The sequence below is a fragment of the Arachis hypogaea genome, chromosome 2 (assembly GCF_003086295.3).
Source record: "Arachis hypogaea cultivar Tifrunner chromosome 2, arahy.Tifrunner.gnm2.J5K5, whole genome shotgun sequence".
NCBI classification, from domain to species: domain Eukaryota; kingdom Viridiplantae; phylum Streptophyta; class Magnoliopsida; order Fabales; family Fabaceae; genus Arachis; species Arachis hypogaea.
The window spans coordinates 91,585,995-91,609,578 of NC_092037.1; the positions used below are offsets into that span (position 1 = coordinate 91,585,995).

General features: G+C 32.4%; 2 protein-coding genes across 25 annotated transcripts; one reads left to right on the forward strand and one right to left on the reverse strand.

Moving 5' to 3' along the window:
• The first annotated feature begins 823 nt into the window (after positions 1 to 823).
• LOC112750876 (uncharacterized) lies at positions 824 to 16,374 on the forward strand. 23 transcript variants are annotated; one of them, XR_011874123.1, is made up of 11 exons: positions 824 to 1,462; positions 1,556 to 1,734; positions 1,838 to 1,911; positions 2,271 to 2,345; positions 2,548 to 2,658; positions 11,352 to 11,609; positions 14,519 to 14,587; positions 14,683 to 14,751; positions 14,845 to 14,887; positions 15,063 to 15,117; positions 15,911 to 16,048. XR_011874123.1 is itself a non-coding variant. In XM_072220124.1 (2 exons), exons 1-2 carry the CDS (start codon positions 11,346 to 11,348, stop codon positions 13,293 to 13,295), a joined length of 1,008 nt encoding a protein of 335 aa, XP_072076225.1. In that variant the 5' UTR covers positions 11,210 to 11,345; the 3' UTR covers positions 13,296 to 13,434. The 23 variants fall into 23 exon arrangements, 1 of the variants encoding a protein (XP_072076225.1); XR_011874133.1 differs by lacking the exon at positions 14,845 to 14,887 and having other exon boundaries at positions 11,376 to 11,609; positions 15,911 to 16,235; XR_011874132.1 differs by lacking the exon at positions 14,845 to 14,887.
• LOC140179942 (beta-glucosidase 3-like) lies at positions 15,807 to 19,705 on the reverse strand. 2 transcript variants are annotated; one of them, XM_072220146.1, is made up of 9 exons: positions 19,274 to 19,705; positions 18,758 to 18,892; positions 18,611 to 18,672; positions 17,902 to 18,017; positions 17,667 to 17,763; positions 17,334 to 17,359; positions 17,033 to 17,207; positions 16,303 to 16,480; positions 15,807 to 16,127 (listed from the first exon to the last, which is right to left on the reverse strand). In XM_072220146.1, the coding sequence occupies exons 4-8, from the start codon at positions 18,012 to 18,014 to the stop codon at positions 16,463 to 16,465; spliced, it is 429 nt and encodes a 142-aa protein (XP_072076247.1). In that variant the 5' UTR covers positions 18,015 to 18,017; positions 18,611 to 18,672; positions 18,758 to 18,892; positions 19,274 to 19,705; the 3' UTR covers positions 15,807 to 16,127; positions 16,303 to 16,462. The 2 variants fall into 2 exon arrangements, with proteins under 2 accessions (XP_072076247.1, XP_072076249.1); XM_072220148.1 differs by lacking the exon at positions 15,807 to 16,127 and adding an exon at positions 16,620 to 16,742 and having other exon boundaries at positions 16,337 to 16,480.
• Between the last annotated feature and the right edge of the window lie 3,879 nt (positions 19,706 to 23,584).

Below are 23,584 nucleotides of genomic sequence, written 5' to 3' on the forward strand. Positions count from 1 at the left end.
TTTTGAACTTTTGGTGCTGCGTGTATTCTTTGCTTCTTGATGTGATTAGAAATTCTGTAAATCTGTTCAACAATCAATATTTAATTTGTGTAAATTTGTGTTTGTAAATTGTAGTTGTTACTAATTAGAAATTTTTATTTTTGAAGATAGAACAACTAGATAGTGATCAAGCATTACATATATTAATTTTTAATAATTTTATTTAATATTTAATTAAACTGGTTGAACTCCGATTGAACTCCGGTTGAACCCCGATCGGACTATTGAACCAGTGAACCAGTTGCTTTACCGGTTCATTGACCGGTCCGGTTCTCGCAACCTTGGCCACAACATCCAAACAATTTCTATAAAACAAACCTCTAACAAAGAAGCCCCCACTTAAATGGTCCCAAGTTCATGCAATCTTTTGCTAAACAAAGGAGTCCCAAAAGCAAGTCCATACTGTGCAAGCACACATTGTGATGAAATATCCAAAGCTTGTCGAAATTGTTTAACTCCCTTACATGTAGAAAAACCCGAAGACAATTTTACAGATAGTTATAGAATATAAACAATTGGATGCGGTCGAAAAGCCTCCAAAAATTCATGAAAGGATTTGCAAGAAATGAGAATTCATTATTAACGAAGAGTACCTTCCTAAATGAACCAAATGTCAATGAGATATTTCCACTTTCAACCAAATCAAAGACCATCTTATCATCCAAGTGGATGGCACGGACATAAGACTGATGGAGAATTCAAAAGTAAGTTGGTAGTTGAGGAATTAATCATCAATACTTGATGGCATGACCATAAGACTATTGTTCTATTTTTTGTTCTAATTGAAAATAAAAGTAAAAAATTTGGGTCAAACTAATTAGTATTGGTTATCAAACATGCAGTGATATGAAACACCAATACTCCACACAAAATTCATGAGCGCTATGGATTTGATGCATGGTCTTTTATTCTTCTTCAAGAAACGACTCAATTTCACACATTAATGGACAAAATTCTTCTCATGGTATTAACCTAAGATGGGGATATTAAAAAGGAAATTGCAAAAATATTTTATTAGCATGTAATTATACTCAGGTTAAAATGGAAATATTTTTTAAATTTTTTTTACATAAATCATAATCATTATTTTATATTTCTCTCCGATGTTCAAACCAAACATCTCTGTACTTATTTTTTTTTTACTAAAAGGACCTTGGTGGTGCATTAAATTGGGTTCTCGTTCAATTTCTCACATTTGTACACATTAATAACTTAACCGTTGGGGTGTTTACTATGCTTACCAATAAATACAATAAGGTGGTTGTGGAAGGAATAAATTTGGTGATAACATACCTGCTCCATCTCTTATCCTGACTAAGTTTCTGCCAAAAAAGCCAATCAAAATTGGGTTTAAGGTGAGCAGCTAGTAGGAATCATGCACTGAGATGATGTCTGCTACTAAGCATCTGCGAGATCGATTTTGGTGAGTACTTCATATTGAGAATTTCTCTATTTTTTCAATTTAATACCCTGGTTCTTGTTTTCCTAAAATTGTGCCCGATCATTTTTTGCTCAGAGTGATTGTTTCTACAGATTAAGGAGTTTCACATATTAGGTTTTGGCTACTATTTCAAGATGACCAGCTGGGTCCAGATGATTTGCAATTGAATTGGAAGTGATCGGGAGCATATTTTTAAATTTTGGGGGATAAAGACCATCTTTGTTCATAATTAGATTTTTAGCCCTTTCAAATTGGTAATTTAATTTAGTTTTTTCACTCAATAATTAAAGATCTTATCGATTGCAAAAGAGCTGGTTTCATAGTTTCCTAATTTAATTTGTGGTATATTTGCTATAGTTGCTTTTGACTTGATCTGGTGCAGAGGACAACAGTATTGGCATAAAAAGGTCCAAAGGATACCATTATCTGAGGTATACTTATTTCCTTTCATTACTTTAAATATGAATTGATTGATTAGTTCTCCTTATATGTAGGAATGATATAGTTGATAAACTTGAATCTGAGGACAAATTGAATGTTTTATTGGATTGTTGGTTTCTCCACTGTTTAGGGTTTACCTGGGTGTAATTGATTTACAGTTAAGTTGAAAGTGATCGAGAGCTAATTAGAACATTTGGGGATAGAATCCATCTCTCTTCATAGTTAGATTTTTATCCCTTTCGAATTGGTATTTTAAATTAGTTTTTCAGTCAATAATTAAAGATCTTATTGATAGCAAAAGAGCTGGTTTCATAGTTGCCTAATGTGATTTGTGGTATACTTGCTATAGTTACTTTTGACTTGATCTGGTGCCGAAGACAACAATATTGACATAAAATAAGTCGAAAGGACACCATCATTTGAGGTATACGCATTTCGTTTCATTACTTGAAATATGCATTGATTGATCAATTATACTTATATGTAATGATGACATAGTTGACAGACTTAAATTTGAACACAAATTGAATATTTAATTGAATTGTTGGTCTCTCCACTGTTTGTTAAAAAAGAAAATGATTAGGAAAATTATGACTAATATGTATCTCCTTTTTGCATTTTGACAGATATTCAGAACGTATTTGTTTTGTGTGTGATGTTTTGCAATCCGCTCAATCTTCTTAATTGATATACCTGATCCATATCTGCTGTGCTAATATGCCAATTGGTATTTGCAGGTAAGTTTCATATTAATTGCATTGAACTATTAGGTTTGATATACCATACACCCAGTTGTTGATGTTTGCATGGTAATGTTTTTTTTCCAATATACTATAAGGTTCAACAATAATATTGCATGCTTGTTATTATTTTTTGAGCTTTTTACCGAGCCCATGTCATAATGTAGGATAGTTACTCAAAACTTTCTCTCTAAGTTGTACATACACATCATATGAAGCATAGGAATATAGTGTTTGCGACAATTAAAATCGTCTAGTAATGCCAAAATGATTCTATAAAAATATTGATTAGTCATGCAAAATATAAATCTTTGAAGTCAGATATCAACTTTCTTTTTACATGGACTGGTCAATAACTGATAGCTCATTGAATGTTCACATTGCTTGGTGCTGCTGACTTAGGACCTTCTTTTCATGTACACCCAACATTCCTAAAGACTTCTTTGAAAACCACATTTTCAGTTTGATTGACATTGTTATCATCATGACATAACAATATCTTCAACCCATCCCTATGAGTGACCCTAGAAATTGCCACATATAGTTGACCATGAGTAAAGACTTATTTTTTGAGAATCAATCCAACCTTAGACAATGATTGACCTTGACTTTTATTAATAGTCATTGCATATGAAACCATGATAGGAAATTGCCGACGTTGGAACTTGAATGGGATCCAGTGATCCGATGGACTTAGTGTCATCCTTGGAATAAAAAGTTTGTTGCCTGTGTGTTCTCTTGAAATGCTCTGTGCTTCTATAATGTATTTTCCAAGTTTGGTAACTACTAAACGTGTCTCATTGCACAACCCAGCAGCATGATCAATATTTCTTATAAGCATGATTGGTGTCCCCACTTTTAGTGTAAGCTCATGATTCGGAACACCTGAACACCTAATAGTGTTTAGAAATTCAGGTGTGTGTACCGATGCTAGTAACTCATTGTTCCCTTCTGTGGGGCATGTTTTGTCCGAGCTAAAAAAAGTTTGCGATATTTAAATTATAACATATTAAGTAAATATCATAAAATGATTATATTTTTTATCTTTTATTCACGAATATATTTTCAATGCATATAACAAAGTTATTAGAACACCTGATTTATATTTAATTTGTAGCATATTTTTGATGATATGAAGGATAAAATATAATTTACTGTTACAATAATACTAAACAAAATAAACTAACTAAAAAAATAGATATTTTTTTATTTTATCGAATCCAAAATGAAAAAGAAAATTTTACAAAACTAAGAGCACTTTTTTATATAACAAAAACTTAGTAGTATTTTTTTAAATTAAAAAATACTAATACTGATTATATATATTACTACTTATACTATATTATATTTGATTCTACAATATTTTAATTTTCGACCCTCCTCTACTGAATTCCTGAATTCGTCCCTATGTGAAATTGGATATCCTATTAAGTTATATGAAATATGATTACAAAATATGATTTGCCTAAATAAGTAGACATGTAATTAGAACAAATATTGAAGAGGATAGTTTCTGACTCAGATTAAGCATGGTAAATAATGAATTTTTACCTGGATTTTTCATTATTCTTCTTTGCTTTTGAAGTATGTCATCTGAAAGCAAATGCCATATCTTTTCCCATACATGTTCTGGCCTTTCCATGGAATTTGAAAACAACAATATTGCAAATAGCTTCCTCAAATAAACTCCTGATCCCCAATGACTTGCTTCTTTTATTGCATCAACGTATTCTTTATCATCATCTAAAAGACCTCGTGCATAACATGCATCCCTAAATGATGAATGAAGAACACCATCTATTGTTCGTATTTCTTCATATGATTTAGGCCCTTTAGCATAATTGAGAAGTAGTCTAAGGTAGTAATTTTCACCCGACCTAGGAGGGACAAAGAAAATGCGACCTATCACAGCGTGTGACTTTCGTGGAGACCATTTCCTTTCCTTTGCTTTCCATATAAATTTTGTTGGGAATTCAGCATAAGTAAGTGATCGGGCTTCAGGATATGACTTGTTCGCTTCAAACCATTCCAAAAACATGGATTCCTTGACAGAAGCCTTTCTAGCAACATCTTCCAAATTCTCGTCATCTCTGAAAATCACTGGTTGCTCGTTTGGCAAGTGAAACCCCAACCTTACCACAGAAGGGTCTCTATAGTGAACGTTGTATTCAAAAATCCTCCAAGCAGCTTCGCATGGAGATATATATCGACAATTATAATACATACTGACTTCATCGTGCTCATCCTTATCCGCATCTTCGGTCGCACTTTTGTAAAATGATGCAGTTACATGGTCGTGTCCTTTGTTAACATACTTGAATAGATACTTTATTGATCTAGATTGGTTGCACCACTCAACATTGATGTGTGCTCCATATCTCATCAATAAATACCTATTATGAGGAACGACATAACGGTTATCAAGATCAATACCTGACTTCATAATTGTCTTTCCATCATCTCTGCGTCTGTATACTGGATAACTATCTTCGTCAATTGTTGTGTTCTCAACAAATCGCTTGGGGAAGTGTCTGATGCATTTCCCATCTTCCATGCATGGTGAATCTTTCTTGGCTAAACCACATGGACCATGCATCATGTGCTTCATAGTATTTTGGATCAGTCTCATTATCTAGTATTTCAGCGGATATAATCTTGTCAATATCTTCTGCAGTAGGATACTTGTCATCACGATGTAGAAACAACAACATGTGTGCATGAGGTAGCCCACGTTGAACATAATAATTTTGTTATAAATTATAAGCAATCATACACAAAAAATTATGTGCCCTATATCTGTTTGATCTTGACTACCATTATAAAATATTTTGAAAAACTTGAACCAATTGAGAATCACAAAACAATATGCATTTGTTTCTAATAAATCTTGCCAAAAAACTATATGGAGATACATATTATTTTACAATATAAAAGGATCATGAGTTAAGTATTTTTACCCGCAGAAACCCGTCCAAATATCTTCATGGTTCTTATGTCTTTAAATAAATGATCCAACTTCATCTTAAAATCCCTACATACCATGTCCGGTCGGTCTTCAGCATTTAGTTCTCTGTTTCTTGAGAATTCTTCTAATTCAGACCACTTTGGATTACACGTGAATGTAATGAAAAGGTCTGGGTAACCGACTACCTTGCATATTGCCATTACATCAAGGTAGTTTTGAATCATGTACCTAGGCCCTCCAGTGAATGAAGACGGTAATATAATACATTTGCCGCGAGAAGATGGTGCTGTCTCCCCACTTAGTACTGCTTCTTTGATACCCTTGTACATCTCACATCTGAACTTCTCTTGGTCAAGACATATGTAGTTTAATCTGGCTGACTCTATCATAGAAAAACCATCAACCAAAAATTGCTGGAATAGTCTCCTAGAATATAACAATGGGGATCCATCGGACAATCGTTCTTGTATTCTAAACGCAAAAAATTCCCTCATCGATACATCCTGTCACCCCTTTCCGCCATCTGGATTACTCTTGTTAAGTGGAACATCTTCTTTATAACCATCTTCTCCGTACGAAAATAGTAAAGGGTATTGCAAGCCTAAATAAGCTAGATTTAGTTGGTTGATCCTTTCTAACCTTTCACTTTGTGTTTTCACAATAATGTCTCTATCAGTTTTATCTACATCAAAATCACCCACAATCAATGCAGCAACCTCACTGGTTGATGGTAAATTATATCTTCTTCCATCTTTGCCCTGCTTTTCTATAAGCCTTAGCTTCACTGTTTACCTAGAGGTTGAAGACATTGATTCCCTAACCATACGAAATGCTTTCACCAACACATTGTTTTCATCTAGCATTGACTTCAATTCTTTCACTATGTCTTCGTGAATATCGTTGTTTTCCTCTCCCCTGTATGAGTTAAAATATACTAAAGTTAATTCTATCAACAGAAAATACTATAGATTATATGGGGAATATAACCTTGTCAAAGTACAATCTTTTAGCTACATTATATTAAGTATGAACCTGATAGCAGAAATGCGGTTTTGAACTTCATTTTGAGTATCAAATACATATAGCTGAGCAAACTTTGCTCTACTACCATCTGGTGGGATAAGGCTACCCATTAAGTGATAGTTCTCACCAAATAATCTAAAAGTTGGTGGCCCTCTCGAATTATTTATCGCTTTGTCTATCTTGGCACCAATAGATGTGAATTGAAACATGCTATTGTAAGATCTAATGTTCTCTCAAAAATGTTTGCTTTTGATGTCATCACCGTATAACAAATTGTACAATGCCTTGGGAGCTTCTTGAAGATGAGGAATTTGAACTTGGCTGCCTCTATAACACAGTGTGTATTTAGGCTCACTTGTGTTGTAATTTTTGTTGATCCTTTCAGCATACCAAAATAGTGAATGACAGAATTCACACGAATGCTGTGCAGATCCCATGTGCAAATATTCTGCATATAAGAATCGTGTAGTTATAGCTACAAACTCTTATCTTATGGAATTTATTAAAAAATTATACTTTATTAATATTGGTCAAAGTATAAATTCAATAGAGTGATGGGTCATGAGTGTGATAAGAAATTTGGACTGGTGTAATTTTGTGCAAACTATTACTATAATCGGTTGAAGAAAATGTGATTCAATTCTATATTACTTAATCTATACAAAATTATTTTTTATCTGAATTTTGGACTAAACACATTTTCCGTTGAGTGATAGGTCTCTTTTAGAAATTTGTAATGTTTTTATTTGAAAGACAATGTATTTTTATATCAATCTTGGTGCAAACTATTATTTCAAATGGATCTGATGCTAGAAATATTTTATTTTTGTTTTATTAAAACATTCTTTTTTTTATAGAATGATTTTTTATGAATTTTGGTCAAAGTTTAATTTCAAAACAGTGACGGGTGTGATAAGAAATTTTGGAGTAAACTATTAATTTACCTTGGTGAGAGAAAAGTTTTAAAAATATTATTGTAAAGTTTTAAAAATATAATAGTTATATCTTTATAAAATATATTATTTATCTGAATTTTCATTAAAATATTATTTTTTTAAAAGAATGAGTGTTTTTTTTTATAAATCTATAACCTTATCATTTTAAATAATTTTTAAATTAAGTTTGGTGCAAAATGAAATCTTAATCAGGCGAAGGATATGCACGATAATTTTTGTTATTTAATTAAAATTTTTTAATTTTGTAATTTTAAAAAAATATATAGTCTAATGAGAGTGATTGGCATATGTTAAATGAATTATAATATTTTTTATTAACCAAAAATTATTTTTTTTATATTGATTTCGGAGTAAATATTAAATTATCTTGACGAGGAGAAAGTGTTAGATTTTATTTTTTTGCTTCAAAATAATATTTTAGAAGAGTGATGTTTGTCTTTTAGAAAGTTGGATTTTTTCTCTTAATCAAAAATTATTTTTTTAATTTATGTTGGTGCAAACCTTTATTTTAATTAGATGAAGGGAATGAGCTATCATTTTTTTTAATTTTAGCATTGAAAAAATTCATTTCATATCTGAATTTTGGACAAAACATAATTCAAGTAGAGTGGTGGGTGTCTTTTTATAACTTTGTAATGTTTTTCTTTTATATAAAAATATTTTTTTATATCAATTTTGACATAAAATATTTTTTAAAATGGGTCAGTTGAATGAGTTAGAATTGTTTTATTTTTTGCTCAATGAAATGTTTTTATTAATTTCGAAGTATATTTTTAAGAGCCTGTTTCTATGTAATAAGAGATTTTTTATATTTTAAAATAATAAAGTAACATACCACTGTTATATACTTCTATCCCAACAGATCTTGTCATATTCTTCTGTAATCTTTTTTTGCCTGCATTTTTCAAAGATAGAGTATGCTGTTAACAATAATCCTTGAATATAGTAACAGGTGGAAAACATGGGACATCATTCATTGACCAACCACAATGATTTTTTTTTCTAACAAATATACCTTTGCTAGTATTCAGCCTCCTTCTATCATTGCTAGGTACTTCATTTATTTGAGATCTTAATAAATGAACAACAAAAAATCAGACTTGTAAGATATTTCAAGTGTAAAAATTTGTGTAAAAAATTTGTACAACTGACTGTGTCCATCCTCACTGAAAACACCTGAACTGGTGTTGTGCTGCTTTGCACCATCCAAAATGAATCTCCGCTTCGTTCTAGCTTCTTTTGCTTGACCTGTATTATAACATAAAATCTCTTCTATAATCTTTTAACTACACATGAACATAAAATATTTGCACAATGTATAAAATACTCCTTATATAAAACGTACCATGGGCAGTGGTGGTGGTCCTGGAATGACTGGCGACAAAGGAATCCCGCCTGAGGTCCCATTCGGGTCTATTTTTATAGTTCATAAGATCCCCATTTATGACATCGATCTGACCTGCATCATGGAATTCGCTCTCACGTGAAATTTTGAGTCTAGCAGAAGATCCTTTACACACGAACCTAATAAAACAGATTAAGACCATTCTAATATCATTTGATGCCGATTAATTTATACCTTTACAGTGTCCAGTTATAGTTGCTTTCCTATTAGAACCAAGTGTCATAATCCGGTCTTTCCTGGCCTTCTTTTGGCGATCTGTATTGTGAAGCATTTTACAACTTAGTACTTGAAAGGCAGTTACTATCAATTAATCATATCCTTTGTTTCATGAAAATTATATAATTTTGTACTCAGTGCTGAAATATACCTATGCACATGTCTGAATTTCCTGAATTGCTAACCTCATAATCATCAACTATAAGAGAATTTAACATCCTTGAAGTTGAGGTTGAATTTGATTTCAAGACTAATTCCATATGAATTGTCTCTAGCTGGGCTGCATGGAATATATGTTTCTATTAAATAATTGTACACCACATTGAAAGCATTCCTTTAACTATACATAATGTATACACTTGTCAAAAAGATTACCTCGAAAATTGTCTAGGTCACTAAAATTTGCATTGTTGTCTATGGTAGTTGCTGATCCTGTATATACATTGATCGAAGCATATATCAATACTGCAGTTTTATTATAGCATGACGTTTTTAACATCATCAGCTATATATAATGATATTGGATGATACCAAATCCTGTTATTGTATGGTGGCTCATCTTGTATGCTCCTTCCAAATATATTTATAACCAAACCTATTAAAAACAACTTACCTTTATTGTTTAGTGTTGAACTCAATTGTCTCCTTCCTGCAATCTTGGATGATCTTTCTTTCCTGGCTAATGTGGCTTTTTCTATGAATACAAACATGTCATCAAATTAACCATAATTTCCCGAAATAAGCTTTTCAAATCAGTATATGGAGAAATGTACCTTGATAGTCATGAGTTTGTGCACTCAAATTAGTAGCAATGTGATGATGCGCCATCTGGGACTGGTTAACTCTCTGGTTCAGGTTGGGTGTGTCTGGGTTTACATTGCATACCTGTCCTTGTAGGGTGTTTTCCTTTCCTTCTATCCACCTCTTGGGTGGATTACTGGTGGTGTTTACAATCCAACCTAAAAAATTTACTCTTTTAGAAATAGCAAAACATCAACTTGAATAAAGTATTAATAATTTTTAAAACTTATTAGTTACTTGATAGTTGAGATTCTGAGTTATGTGATCCTTCTTCAACAGCATCCATTTGGTTATCACCAGATAAGTTCTTTGCCATAGTCAAGTCATTGTTGCCACAATATACGTCGACCTTTCGTTTGTTACTTAAGCTGTGTCCTTCGGCATGGTCTACGGTTCATTTTAACTTGCATTAGTTTAGTATAGACATGTTCATAATAGTTTTTCAAATTGACTAACTATTGTCCTTTTTTAGTACTTGTTTCTACCTTGCAAACTAATACAAAAGAACCAACTGCCGAAAATTCAAGCTTTTTATCAAATGGATTTACAAACTAATCAGATTATGTAAGGAACATACCATGCTTTTCTGGAATTGAGCTCAATCTAATAGGTTAAAGAGGCTTTCTCATGACTTTCTGGTCCCATATTTCTGAGTCTGATGTCTTTAACTTTTTACGTTTGGCATCCATGATATTTCTTCTTTCCTTTCTAGCACACGAAGCTTGAGAAGGATACATTACTTAAAGGTCTTCAATGAATGTCAGGACTTTTTCTGCTGTGTGTGACTGTTAGGGGTAATCTGTGCACCTTCTATGTGAGCTCCTCAATAGGGTATGGATTAAATGTTGTATAATTTTGGTTGAGAAGGTGAATTAGTTAGAACTGAATAAACTATCCAGGTCTCACTTTAGCTATTTTGTGGTGGTTCTACAATTGAATGAATATTGTTTTACTTAACCCTAAATAACAGGATAGTTCTGAATTTCTGTAGTCACGCTGAACTTTTGTTATGTATAACCTTGCAACAATGCTCCTTCTCTCACTTTGATATGTTCTTTAGTGGCAAGTTTTTAAGAATTCTTTGTTAAATAAATTAGGATACCTTATCTAGATACTTTAGAGTTGAAAATAACATATTAGAAGACAGAGTGGGCAGGCTCTTTTCAAGTACATTTTAGTGTATAAGAAAATTCAGATTTCTATGCTAGTTGAAAATTATTGTGCATTTTAGGTACATGGTGATTTTATAATGCTCTTTTATATAAGTTTTGAGCTATACATTGATGTGAAATTCATATTTGATACTTAATTGTATACTATGAAGTCCTGTATTTTAATTCAAGCACAGTCGCCGCCGCCAGTTGGTCAGCTTTCTTCATTGTCACCATCTCACACCCAGCAGCCGCGGAAGAAGCAGCAGGTCCCAGGGCTCTTTGCCTCGTCATCCCCTCGTACTCGGAAGCACGCCGTCCTTGTGCAAATCGTCGCCAGCAGCAGCGATAGAAGGTCTCGGTGGGCGGGTCTTCATTCGTCATCTTACTTTGAGCCTGGCCGTCAGCTTTTTGCGGCGCACCCCGATTTGGTCAGTTCCAATTAATTTTTCCTTTCTTTTGTTTTAGTTGTGTTGCTATAATTCATCAATGTACTTTGATGATGTCGTTGAAAATTGAATTTGTTGCTCATATTTGTTTTTGAAACCTTTGAATTTGTTGCTGTTCTGAAATGATCACTCAAATGTGTTCATGGCTGAAATAATTTGTTACTGATTGAACTTGAATGCACTTTGATTTTGTTGTTGAAAGTCGAATATGTTGCTGAAATTTGTAATTAGAACTTTGAATTGGTTGCTGTTCCAAAATGATTACTTAAATTTGTTCATTGTTGAAAGAATTTGTCACGGATTGAACTTGAATGCAATTTGATTTTGTTGTTGAAGGTTGAATTTTTGTTGAAAGTTGAATGTGCTGCTGAAATTTGTTGTTGGAACCTTGAATTTGTTGGTGTTTTGAAATGAAATGATCACTTAAATTTACTTTCTCTGTAACTGAATTCTTTACTGATTGAACTTGAGTGTTTTGTTGTCTTGCTTTATATTGTCATGAATCTTAAGTTCCTCTTTTCTTGATGTTATGGTAGTTCTGTCAATCTGTTGAGTTTTTATTGTATTAAAAGATATAATTGATATTTAGTTTATTGAACTTGGTATATCTCCATATTTTTTAACCTCATGATTTGAAGTTCTTGACATGAGATTAATGATACCCAATTGTTTTTGGTATTTCTAATGCTTCAAATTGTTTATTACAATTTCCTTCATGCTTTGTATATTATATTTTTATGATTTATATCTTTATTTTCAAATTGAATGTATTAAGTTTGTTACTTTATGACTTGTAGAAGGGGTTATTTAATGTGATTGTGAATAAAAATATATGAATGAAATTTAGGAAAAAAATACACGAGACTATGTCATTTATATACACGTTAAACATGGTATTACAACTAAAATGAAACCTTAGTCCAGATAATCATGGCGCCTGATAGGAGTTGGATGTCACGAAGGCAAGATTGCACTGGTCATCTAAGCGAGGAATTTAAGAAAGGTGTTGTGGAATTCCTATATTTTGTAGAAAGAAATCCGACAGTCATTGATAGTTTAGGTCGCATTCTTTGTCCATGCACAAAATGTAAGAACAGGATTAGGGATGAAATATTTTGGGTCGAAAAGTATTTGTGTGATCATGGGTTTATAGAGGGTTATACAAACTGGACTGCTCATGGTGAAGAAAGATGGGTTGAACAGGATGCAACAAATGTTACCCAAGAACATGAGGAAGAGAATACAAATCCATATGTAGACATGGTTATTGATGCTGCAGGTGATAACTTAAATGTAATGAAAGGTTTAGAAGAGGATCCAAATCCATCAGCGTCGAAGTTTTATAAGTTGCTGAGGAGTGCTGACGAACCTTTGTGGGATGGCTACACCAAGCATACAATATTGTCAGCTGTAACCCAGCTAGTGAACTTGAAATCAGAATTCAACATGAGTGAGAGCTGTTATAATCGAATGGTTGCCATAATCAAGAGCATGCTCCCAGAATCAGAGAAGTTGCTAGAAGATTTTTACCGGTCAAAGACAATGATTCAAGAATTACGATTAGGATATGATAAAATTGATGCTTGTCCTAATCACTGCATGCTATATTATAAAGAAACAAGTGACAAGACTAGTTATGCAGCTTGCACAATGTGTGGACACCCATGATTTAAGCCAAAGGCAGAGGATACAATTAATAGTAGTAGGTGTGTGCCATACTCAATATTGAGATATTTTCCTATTACTCCAAGGCTTCAACGTTTGTTTATGTCTAAAACTAATGCGCAATATATGAAGTGGCATGTGGATGGAGTACGCCACGATGAATCGGTTATCACACATCCGGCTAATGCTGATGCTTGGAAACAATTTGATGCCACCCATGAACTATTTGCCCAAGAATCTAGAAATGTTAGCCTTGGACTTTGCACTGATGGTTTTAATCCATTTTCTGGCTCGAAGACTCCATACTCATGTTGGCCTGTGTTTGTCACACCTTACAATCTTCCTCCAAGTATGTGCATGAGAAGAGAGTACATATTCCTTAGTCTTTTGATCCCTGGATCGAAGTCTCCCGAAAAAAGATTAGATGTTTATCTTAGACCGCTGATTGACAAGTTAAAGGTTTTGTAGGACAATGGTGTTACTACTTATGATGCATGGCAAAAGAAAAATTTTAACATGAAGGTAGCATTATTATGGACTATAAGCGATTTTTCGGCTTATGAAATGTTGTCTGGTTGGAGCACTCATGGTCAACTTTCTTGTCCGATTTGCATGAAGAACACTAAATCGTTTCGACTACAACACGGCGGTAAACCCTGCTGGTTTGATTGTCATCGACAGTACTTGCCTGCTGGTCATGCATTTCGTCGTGATCGATACTTTTTTAAAAACTCAACCGTGGAAAACTCTTTTCTAGCGAAATGAATGAGTGGAGTTGACATCTTAAATGAGTTGGACAGACTCGAGGAAGCTAACTTTGGGGCTAATTCGAGAGGAAAAAAGGGTGACTTTGGTACCATTCATAATTGGGTGAGAAAAAGTATATTTGGGAGTTGCCTTATTGGTCAACTAATTTGATAAGACACAATTTAGACATTATGCATATTGAAAAATAAAAATTATATATTATAGGATAGTCTAATGATGTTTTCTTAGTTTGTTGGAATTGCAGCCCATGACATCTCACTAAAAGTAGAAGTGATTTGGAAGTGAAATTTTATTTTCAGAAGCTGTCTAAGTTTTACCTTCAATCTTGTAATTATTATTATTTTTATTCTTTTTGTGGCCATGAATAAACTCGAACTCATGTATTTGGATAAGGGTTGGTGGTGGGGGTTGTTATTGTGAAGAAACTCTTAATATGTTCTATGATTTTTGGCTCGCAGGAGGATTAAACAGTGGCCATTTCTCTCACGAATAGTATAGCTGATTAAGCAAGAACTAATCCAGTTGTGGTTAGTGACATTTTTGCCTGCTCTTTCATAATAAGTTGTTGAATAATTATGTGCAACAAATAAATTAATCTAATTTACATCTCATGCCTGTTCAGGTTCAAATTCATGAGAGTAAGGAGTCAGTTCAGTTTTTCTCAATAAATCAGAGACTAATTATATTCAAGGTATGTACACACTATAATATCATTTTAAGGCTATAGCTCGTAATTTTAATAGAAACCAGCATGAGCTGAATTTTTCATTTTTCTTCTTGTAAGGGGGGAAACAGTTTTGGATCTAAAAAGTTCATAGAAGAAAAAGGTACCACAGATGAAAGCTACAATGAATTTTAACCATTTGAACAAGTGGGAATAAATTTGGTGTATTACTTGAGTGCGACAGAAATTTCTCACTGCTGTTGCCATCTACAAAATAAATTTTAGTATCTTGCAGATGGATTTCCTGAATGGCATTTAGTTTTTCAATTTTTTTTCAGGATTATTTCATGGTTTATGATCGATGCTTCTGATCCGAGTGTTTAATCGGTGAATGTATTGAATTTAGTGCTAAATTCCTGGTCTATATTTACATAATGAACTGATCTTGTTAGGTAGATTAGGAACCATTTTAATATTTTCCTTATTTTTTCTAAATTTATTATTTAAATGATTTCTGAATGCATTGCAGCCTTTCTGTTTCAGATATTCACAACTAGAAAATGGATAAATACAAACAGATTTACAGACAGATTTAGTCTTTATTACAGACGGATTTTTGGTTACCGACAAAATTACCGACGGATTTTGTCCCTCTGTAAAAGCACCGTCGGAAATTATTTACCGACGGATTTTTTTCCGTCGGAAAATTACCGACGGATTTTTACTAGTTACCGACGGATTTTCCCTCTGTAAATTCTCCCTCCATTTCCTGAAGGCGACAAACTTACAGACGGATTTTCCGTCTGTAATTACAGGCAGATTTTCAGACGGATTTTCTGTCTGTAATTACAGACAGATTTTCAGACGGATTTTCCATCTGTAATTACAGACGGATTTTCCGACAGATTTTCCATCTGTAATTTAAACTTTGAAAAATCATGATTACAGACAGAAAATCCGTCTGTAAAGTAAAATAGAATTTTTTTTACTTTTTCTAATTACAAAATAAACTTATTTTCATACAAAATAAATATAAATTTAATACAAATTTTTATCTAATTTATATTCGAATATTAACAATATTTCAAAAAATAAACAAATTCATCGTATTAAAAATAAACAATATTTACAATAAATTATTCAATATGAATTGAAGATACAGCTAAAGTGATTTCATTTGTTCTAGGGTCAACACTTTCTAAAGAAACGCCACAAGGATTTTCTTTAACCAGAAGGGCAAGAACATTGAGTGAGCTCCATATTTTTGTCACATTGCTGCTTGAATCTCCCAAAGTAACAGCAAAGACAGCATCAAATCCTCCTGCTCCTGGAACTCCAGCCAACAACACTCCTTCCAAGTTCAGTGTAGCATCTAAAAGTTTTGTTTGTGATTCTGGTTCAATCTGCATGAATTGCAAGAAAAGAGTAGTGATATTCTACCAGCAGATATAACTTATAATCAACATCATTCAAACAGAAGAAGCCTAATAATAAGTGCCAAATCAATGAAAGGCTTGGGTTTCCTCACCCTCGAAACTCAAATAGGACAAAGAACCTAACAGTTGAAACAACACTAACCTCCGCAAGATGCAGATCTTGGGTTTCCTTATCCTCAATTTCTCTTGCTATTCTTAAGGCTTGTTTTTCCAATTCTCTTGTCTGAGGCCCTTTTTCAAGCTTTTTTGTATATAGTTCCTCATTGAATGTGCTTTTTACACCAAACAAGGCCTCATTTGTTTCAACCTGATCCCGTCCCCTTGAAAAATATAGAAAAAAATAGCCAATTTAAAACCAAAATAGACAGCCTATGAAGAAATCGAAATAAACAAAGAAATGGGAAAGAAAACCTGTAGCTAAAATAACAAAATTATAGCAACAGCTGCATATGAATATACCATAAAAATCCTTTTCAAAACAATTAAAGATCTTAGAAGGAGCCTTGCTGACAGGTTCTGCACTAGACTTCTGCTCTCTTAAAGAACCATCCTTAATTAAGCGAGCCATTCTCAAAACAATTCCTAGATGAACAGTAATGATGATGTAAGCAGGAAAGGAAGTCAAATTATCCATGATCTACCTCACTAATAATGAAAAACACGAAGCAAGTATATATAAGAATTTTTTTATTATGGGGTACAGGTGAAGTTATTATTATTAGATAAATATCCACAATGACTTGCTTCTGATTCTCCTCAATCTTGAAAACTATGAACCTGTGAGTCCTTTTTGTCTTAAGCTCCAAAAACCGCAACTATGAATCTTAGTATTGTTTGGATCTATATAATTTCCAGTTTGCAGTGAGAATTACCTGTTTATTTAAAGCATCTAAAGTTTCCTCATTAAGATCATTGCTAGCTGTAATACTAGTCTTCCCAAAGCCAGACACCGCGAATTCCTTTTCAATGCAGCAAAAGATCTTCCTGGCTTGACAAGACAAATAGGCAAGGTCACCAGAGTCCAGTCTAATGCCAACTGCTTTGTATCTGCACCACAAATCAACTAGTGTTTTATTTTAGGGGGTTAAGGATGCTTAGACACTATTCGAAAGCCAAAACCAATCTGCAATCCTTAAAGTGAAAACAAGGAATACTTAGAAACTAAATTCTTACCTCCTCAAAAGATGTTCCATCATGAACTGCCACAACCAAAGAACATTAGTTAGCTAAAGAAACTAATAAATTATACAAATCTTCAGGAATGTGCTGACTTACACCTAAGTATAGAACTAAAGACTGTATGCTGATTTTAATTTCATGATTAATAATGTAGAAAAATTAATCCATGCATCAGTTTCTGAAACTAAAGTATATATATATATATATATATATATATATATATATATATATATATGCCATGTAATCTTTATGATCCACTTGCACATTGTTCTTAACAAAAAATGAGTTATAAAAGTTTATTCCTAGAAAGTCCATTGAGTCCTTAACCAGATTCGATTTCTTTTTCGTGAAGGAAGGAAGCCTCAAGCGCACGATCTTTTTCATTGTTTCAGAGTAGTCCCCAAATATAAAAGGATGTAGATACCTGTAATAACAGATCATACACAAAATCTAATGTAGTAGCAAAGCACATAATGTAACAATTAATGTAATATTAAAAACTATGAACTTTGTGCTATATATAATTAACTAGCTGGTCTAGGGTTGTAAGTTTGTAACTTACCACCCATGATAGAAATCTTGAACTCTTTGTGTAGCAGTGATATCTTCACTATTATTTGTTTGTGGAGCAAGACCAACAGTAAGGATATTAAACCCAACAAACCCATTCTGCATCCCCTGCATTTAACACAAATCAAATGAAGATTAGCATTTTGTAGTATTTATATGAAGATTAGCATTTTGAAGTATTTACTTCCAAATTTCAAATAGTAGAATAAACTATTATTTTTTACTATGAAAGATTTGAGCGCTGACAGGTTTAACTATGAAAGATGTAAATTAATTTGATACTCATAAAAGATTGGTTTAATTAGACAAAACTAGCCAAAGAACTATCCATTTTTTAAAATTTTGTCGAACTAATCTAATCTTTACAAAAGCCAAGTTATACAAAAGCCAAAGTAAAAGGGGGGAAAATAAGTGAATTAAAATGAAATTCAGAAAGGGATAGTTAACATGTTATATTAAAGCATAATTTACATGCTTTACTGACACAATCATAACTTGCCATCTTAAATAAGCAGCAATTTTTTATTTTGTGTTATGAAAGAAATAAAGTAGTTCAGTTCGAGTCATATATAATTAGAACTAATACCAACTAAAAATATCAGGCATGTGGTAAATGCAATTCTAGTATCAAAACACTAAAAAGATCCTTCCTATTCAAGTGTCAAACACACTGGAATTGAAGTTGTTTTCATAGATAATACCTTGTTGCATCAAATCCTCAAATATAGCAGTATTTTGATGCTCCCATTCCACCATCAGGCCCCTACATTTAAAATAAGATTCTTTTGATGAGTGTGGAAAGTCTACAAAATCAGTGCACCAATTTTCCATTTTAATCACTTAGTAACCTGAGCCCTTCGCAGCCTAAACTCAAGTAGAGTTTTTGATTTTCCAGCTACAAAACGATGCCTTGCAGCATTCGTAGTAACTAATGATGCATAGTTAATCAGATTCACAAAAGGAGTTTCCAGCAATTGAACAACCTGATAGAAAACCAATCAAGTAAAATCTTAAAATAGATCATCTTGTAAAGAAATATAAATTAGAAATTTTATAAAATAAAAGGGATTATCAAATGGTAACAAGCCATAAGCTAAAACAGAGCAAATAGAAATATAGAATACATGAATTCACAAGCCATAAGCTACTTGAACAGAGCAGAACAGAATAGATTCAATGTTCGTCCAAGCAAATGATTCAAACGAAAAGTTTCGATTGCAGAAAAAAATCATCAAAATCAGAGTAAACCCGCAGATTCGAACGAAGCACAAAAGTAGAGTATGATAAACCTAAAACTGGCACAGAAAAATTGAGCCCTAAGGTTTATCACGAAGAACAGAATCACAAAATCAGGGTATATATACCTGAAATTTGAGATGGTTACGATAAGAACTGAGAAAGCGATATGAGATTAGATGGAAGAGGCGCCAGAGGGAGCAGATGCGATGAGAGTGGCGGCGATGAGAGCAGATGCGATGAGAGTGGCGGCGATGAGAGCGGCGGCAGAGAGAGCTCTCCGACGATGGGAGTAGACGCGACGAGAGCGGCAGCGGAAGGATCTCGTAGGACTCAAGGGATGACAGAGAGAGATTGTGTGATGCAAGCGGCGGCGGCAGCGGTAACAGCAACGGCCGCGGCGGAAGAAGCAGAAGTATCAGCTACGGAGAGAAGAAGTAGCTCGTGCCTGGGAGAGAGGAAGAAGCTCGTGTGTGATTTGTCAATGGAGCACTAAACACAGTTTGAACTTTGAATTGGGTCTGCCACGGGGAGAGAGAAGGGATAGGTTAGGTTTACATTAATATTTTCAGACGGAAAATTTAAATTACAGATGGATTTTCTGTCTGTAATAATTTAATAAAACGCAGCATTTTGCCTATTTAATTATAGACGGATTTTTCGTCTATAACCATTTTTTATGGACAAAAATTAATTTTTTCGACGGAATTATTGACGGATTCTCTTTTCTGTCTGTAATTTATGTTAGTCCATTTTTTCTATTTTCCGACAAAAAATCCCTCTAAAATTCCGTCTGTATTTCCGTGGGATAAAATTTGTCAGAAATTTCCGTCTGTAATAATAAGTTTTCTAGTAATGATTGAACTCTCAGGATAAGACAACTAGTCCTTGGATGGGATAAAGTTACTTGTTTTATAGGATTATGGCAGCAGATGACATGGATCCTATTGTGGTGTTTAATATCATTGGATTTCTTCTTTCTATAATTTCTTATATAGGCAATACTTAGTTATGTATTCTTTATATGCGAGAGTAGCTATAGAATTCCAGTTTTGATATATAATAAGGTAGTAAAATAGCTTATTTATCTTTTATATAATAAAGAAGTAAAATATAAGTAAATTATACCAACCTTTGGCTTAGCTTATTAATCTTTTTTATAATAAGGTAGTAAAAAATAAATAATTATACCAAAGGAGCAAATGAAGTTCGAATTCAAAATAAGTAATTTACTATCATTCATCAATAATGATATTATATCATAATTTAATAATATACTATTAGATATTATATGATATTAAATTGGCAAATTTTATTTTATTTTATTTTACTTAATTCGACAATCGGACCAATTCACTAAAAGAAAAAGTAACATATAATTAATTTAAAGGTTACTGTTTTTGTTCTAGAAACATCTTGTAAACTCCTCCTTAAATTGATTTTTTATCTAATTTAAAAAAAATATTATACGAATCAACTTGTTTAACTCGTTGAATTATTTTAATTTACACATATTTTATTGTAAAAGAGCTTATTTATTATACTCTAAAAAAGAACTTATTTACTATAATCATAAAGCATTTTTTAAACATTTTAAAGTTGTCGCCTATTAATTTTATATATATCATTTTCGGGTTTGATTTTTCATAGTATCCCTTCATCAAGGATTTAAATTTTAACATTTAACACTTAGGCTACGTGTGGTTTCCAGGAAAGAAATTAAAAAATGACATTAATTAAAAAAAATAAACAAAAGACAAAGATATAAAAATTAATGCTCTTATATTTGATTCGCTGATAAATTAAAATAAATTAAAAAAGTAATATTTATTCTTATTTTTTTATTCAAAAGAATTAAAAAAAATATGATGATAAAAAATATAATCATAAAATTTTGATAGACATTATTTATTTAACTTGTTGAATGTTGATTGTTGAATGTTGAGATGATTTTGACTTCAATTTAATTTGGATTATGAATTCGGAATTAAATTCAATTTAGTATTGGGATCAATATATCCGAAATATATAATACTACGAGTATATATTTATTTTGTATTATTTTGCATGTATCTTGGATATATTTTAAAAGATTTAATTGTTAATTTTTTAATTTCAAAACTTTATAAGTTTTTTTAATCAAATATATAAACATAATTAATCATACTAGTAATAACTAAATATGTCTATTTGTATTGAATTGATTAAATGGTTAATTTAAATTATGTTCATTTATATTAAAAAAAATTCACACAAATAATAATATAATAACAGGGTGCCCTTTTTGGCACCATAACAAAGAAAGAAAGAGAAACAAAAACAAAACCAAAACACCCTTAAATCTCGTTGTCCTCAGCTCCCTGTAACCTCATTCCCAAACCTCCAAAAGAGCCCATTTCTTGGAAGTTTCGAACGCAGCAGAAATTTGAACATGCAACTTCTATCTCTTTGCCATTCTTTAACCTGCCCAGCTACTGCCGCCACTGCGTCTGCTCTGCCGCGGTACGCGCTGCTCAAGCGTCATCCAAATGCCTTTGTTCCCATGCATTTTCGAGCCTCCACACGGTCGCCATTTTTCGGCTGTGAAGTCTCTCATCTACCGTTGTGTAACCCTTTGTTCAGCCATATCCATCAAGTATGAAAGCTTCAGCTTCCTCTCCCTTCTACTGCTAATTTTTTCAAAACATGTGAAAACTAAGGTCTTCTTTATTGTTTTAATTTTTCAATTATTGATTTAGTTGGTCTTTGTTTTAATTGGTGAGTTACTGTTTCAGTTCATCTTGTTCTAGTCATTATGGTTTTCTGTCAGTGAGGATAGTTGGTTTTTGAGTTGCCTTTTTTTGTTGCTTGGTGTTAATTGTGTTAAAATTTAATTACAAATTTAATTCTTTTTTAAAAAAATAATTTTCAAATTTAAAAATAGAAACACAAAAATTTAAAAAAGTTATAGAATATCTAATTAAAAAAAGCGCTAAAAGCAAAAAACTGTTGTAATAAGTATGAATAATGTGGATGACCATTAATAACGTGGATGGCTCAATATTTCCATGGTAGAATGCTCATATTATCAAGAGGGCCTCCATTTAATGAAGGTTGAAAATGTGGATCCTATTCATGTATAAATAGGAGGTTGAGCCTCCGTTGATTACACACTACGATCAATAAAAATTCTCTTTTTCTATATTCTCTATATACAAAACTCTTTCTCTCTTTCTTTCTTTCATACGCTCATACATATATATAAATATATAAGTATCATATTTTATATTGAGATAGTAATTTTGGTTAATATTGTTATCTATTTATATTTATTTACTTCTTCCTTATTTATTTATTTATTTATTTTACAACACGTTATCAGCACGAAGCTCTAATGATATTTTAGGAAGACTTCAGGTAATAAATTTTCGTTATGTTGAAACTCTCTCATCTTGAATTTAATACTCTTTATATATTTGGAAATAATTATTTATCATGGATATAGATGTTAAAATCCATCTTGATTCAATGGATCTTGGAGATACCATTGAGGCTGAAAATAATACATCCCAGAAGGATAAGGCCAAAGTCATAATTTTTCTTTGTCATCATCTTGACGTATGAATGAAAAATGAATATCCACATTAAAAGATCCTGCAGATCTGTGGAAAGACCTTGAAAAAAGGTAAAATCATAAAAAAACGGTGATACTTCCTCAAACCCGATATGTTAGAAAAAATTTTCTCGACCTTCCATGTCTCGAATGTGCTCCTGCAGTAGCAGTATCGAGAAAAAGAATTTAAAAATATTCTAATTTAATTTCTTGCTTTCTTGTTGCTGAACGCAACAATGAGTTACTTTTGAGAAATCATGAAGCGCGCCCAGCTGGTGCCGCCCCATTTCCTGAAGTAAATGCGGCAAATCATTACCCCAAAAGAGGTAAATAGCAAAGTTTTAGAAACGAGAAAAATTATGGAAGGAAAAAGAATTATGTTCACAAAAGATCTCACCAGAAGTGGGATAAAGATACAATGGGCAAAGTATATCAATTGAGGATAAATGCTTCTGTTGTGGTGGAAAGGGTCATTGGTCACGTACCTGTCATACCCCAAGGCGCCTAGTTGATCTTTATCAAGCACCTTGAAAAGGGATGACAAAAGAAAGGAAACAATTTTTGTTTCAAATAATGAAAATTCCACCACTCATTATGATGTATCGAATTTCGTTAAGGATTCTGAAGGAAATGTTAGCTATTTGATCAATGATGAAATAGTTTAATATGTGTGTTTGTTAAGTATTCATGTGAATAATTTTACTGTGCATGTACTTCTACTCATTTTATTATTATTATCATTTGTTTTTGAAGAAAAATGGCAATGACATATTCTGAAGATATTTGCCTTGCGGATAGTGCAAGTTCGCACACTATTCTTAAATGTAATATATATTTTACCCATCTT

Excerpts from the sequence above, each read along its gene's own strand:
- LOC112750876 (XM_072220124.1), top strand. The coding sequence starts at position 11,346 with ATGAAGTCCTGTATTTTAATTCAAGCACAGTCGCCGCCGCCAGTTGGT. Across the intron at positions 11,610-12,551 it reads TTGCGGCGCACCCCGATTTG|ATAATCATGGCGCCTGATAG; the intron begins GTCAGTTCCAAT and ends ACCTTAGTCCAG.
- LOC140179942 (XM_072220146.1), bottom strand. The coding sequence starts at position 18,014 with ATGCAGAATGGGTTTGTTGGGTTTAATATCCTTACTGTTGGTCTTGCT. Across the intron at positions 17,764-17,901 it reads CAAGATTTCTATCATGGGTG|GTATCTACATCCTTTTATAT; the intron begins GTAAGTTACAAA and ends CTGTTATTACAG. Across the intron at positions 17,208-17,333 it reads ATGGAACATCTTTTGAGGAG|ATACAAAGCAGTTGGCATTA; the intron begins GTAAGAATTTAG and ends TTTGTGGTGCAG.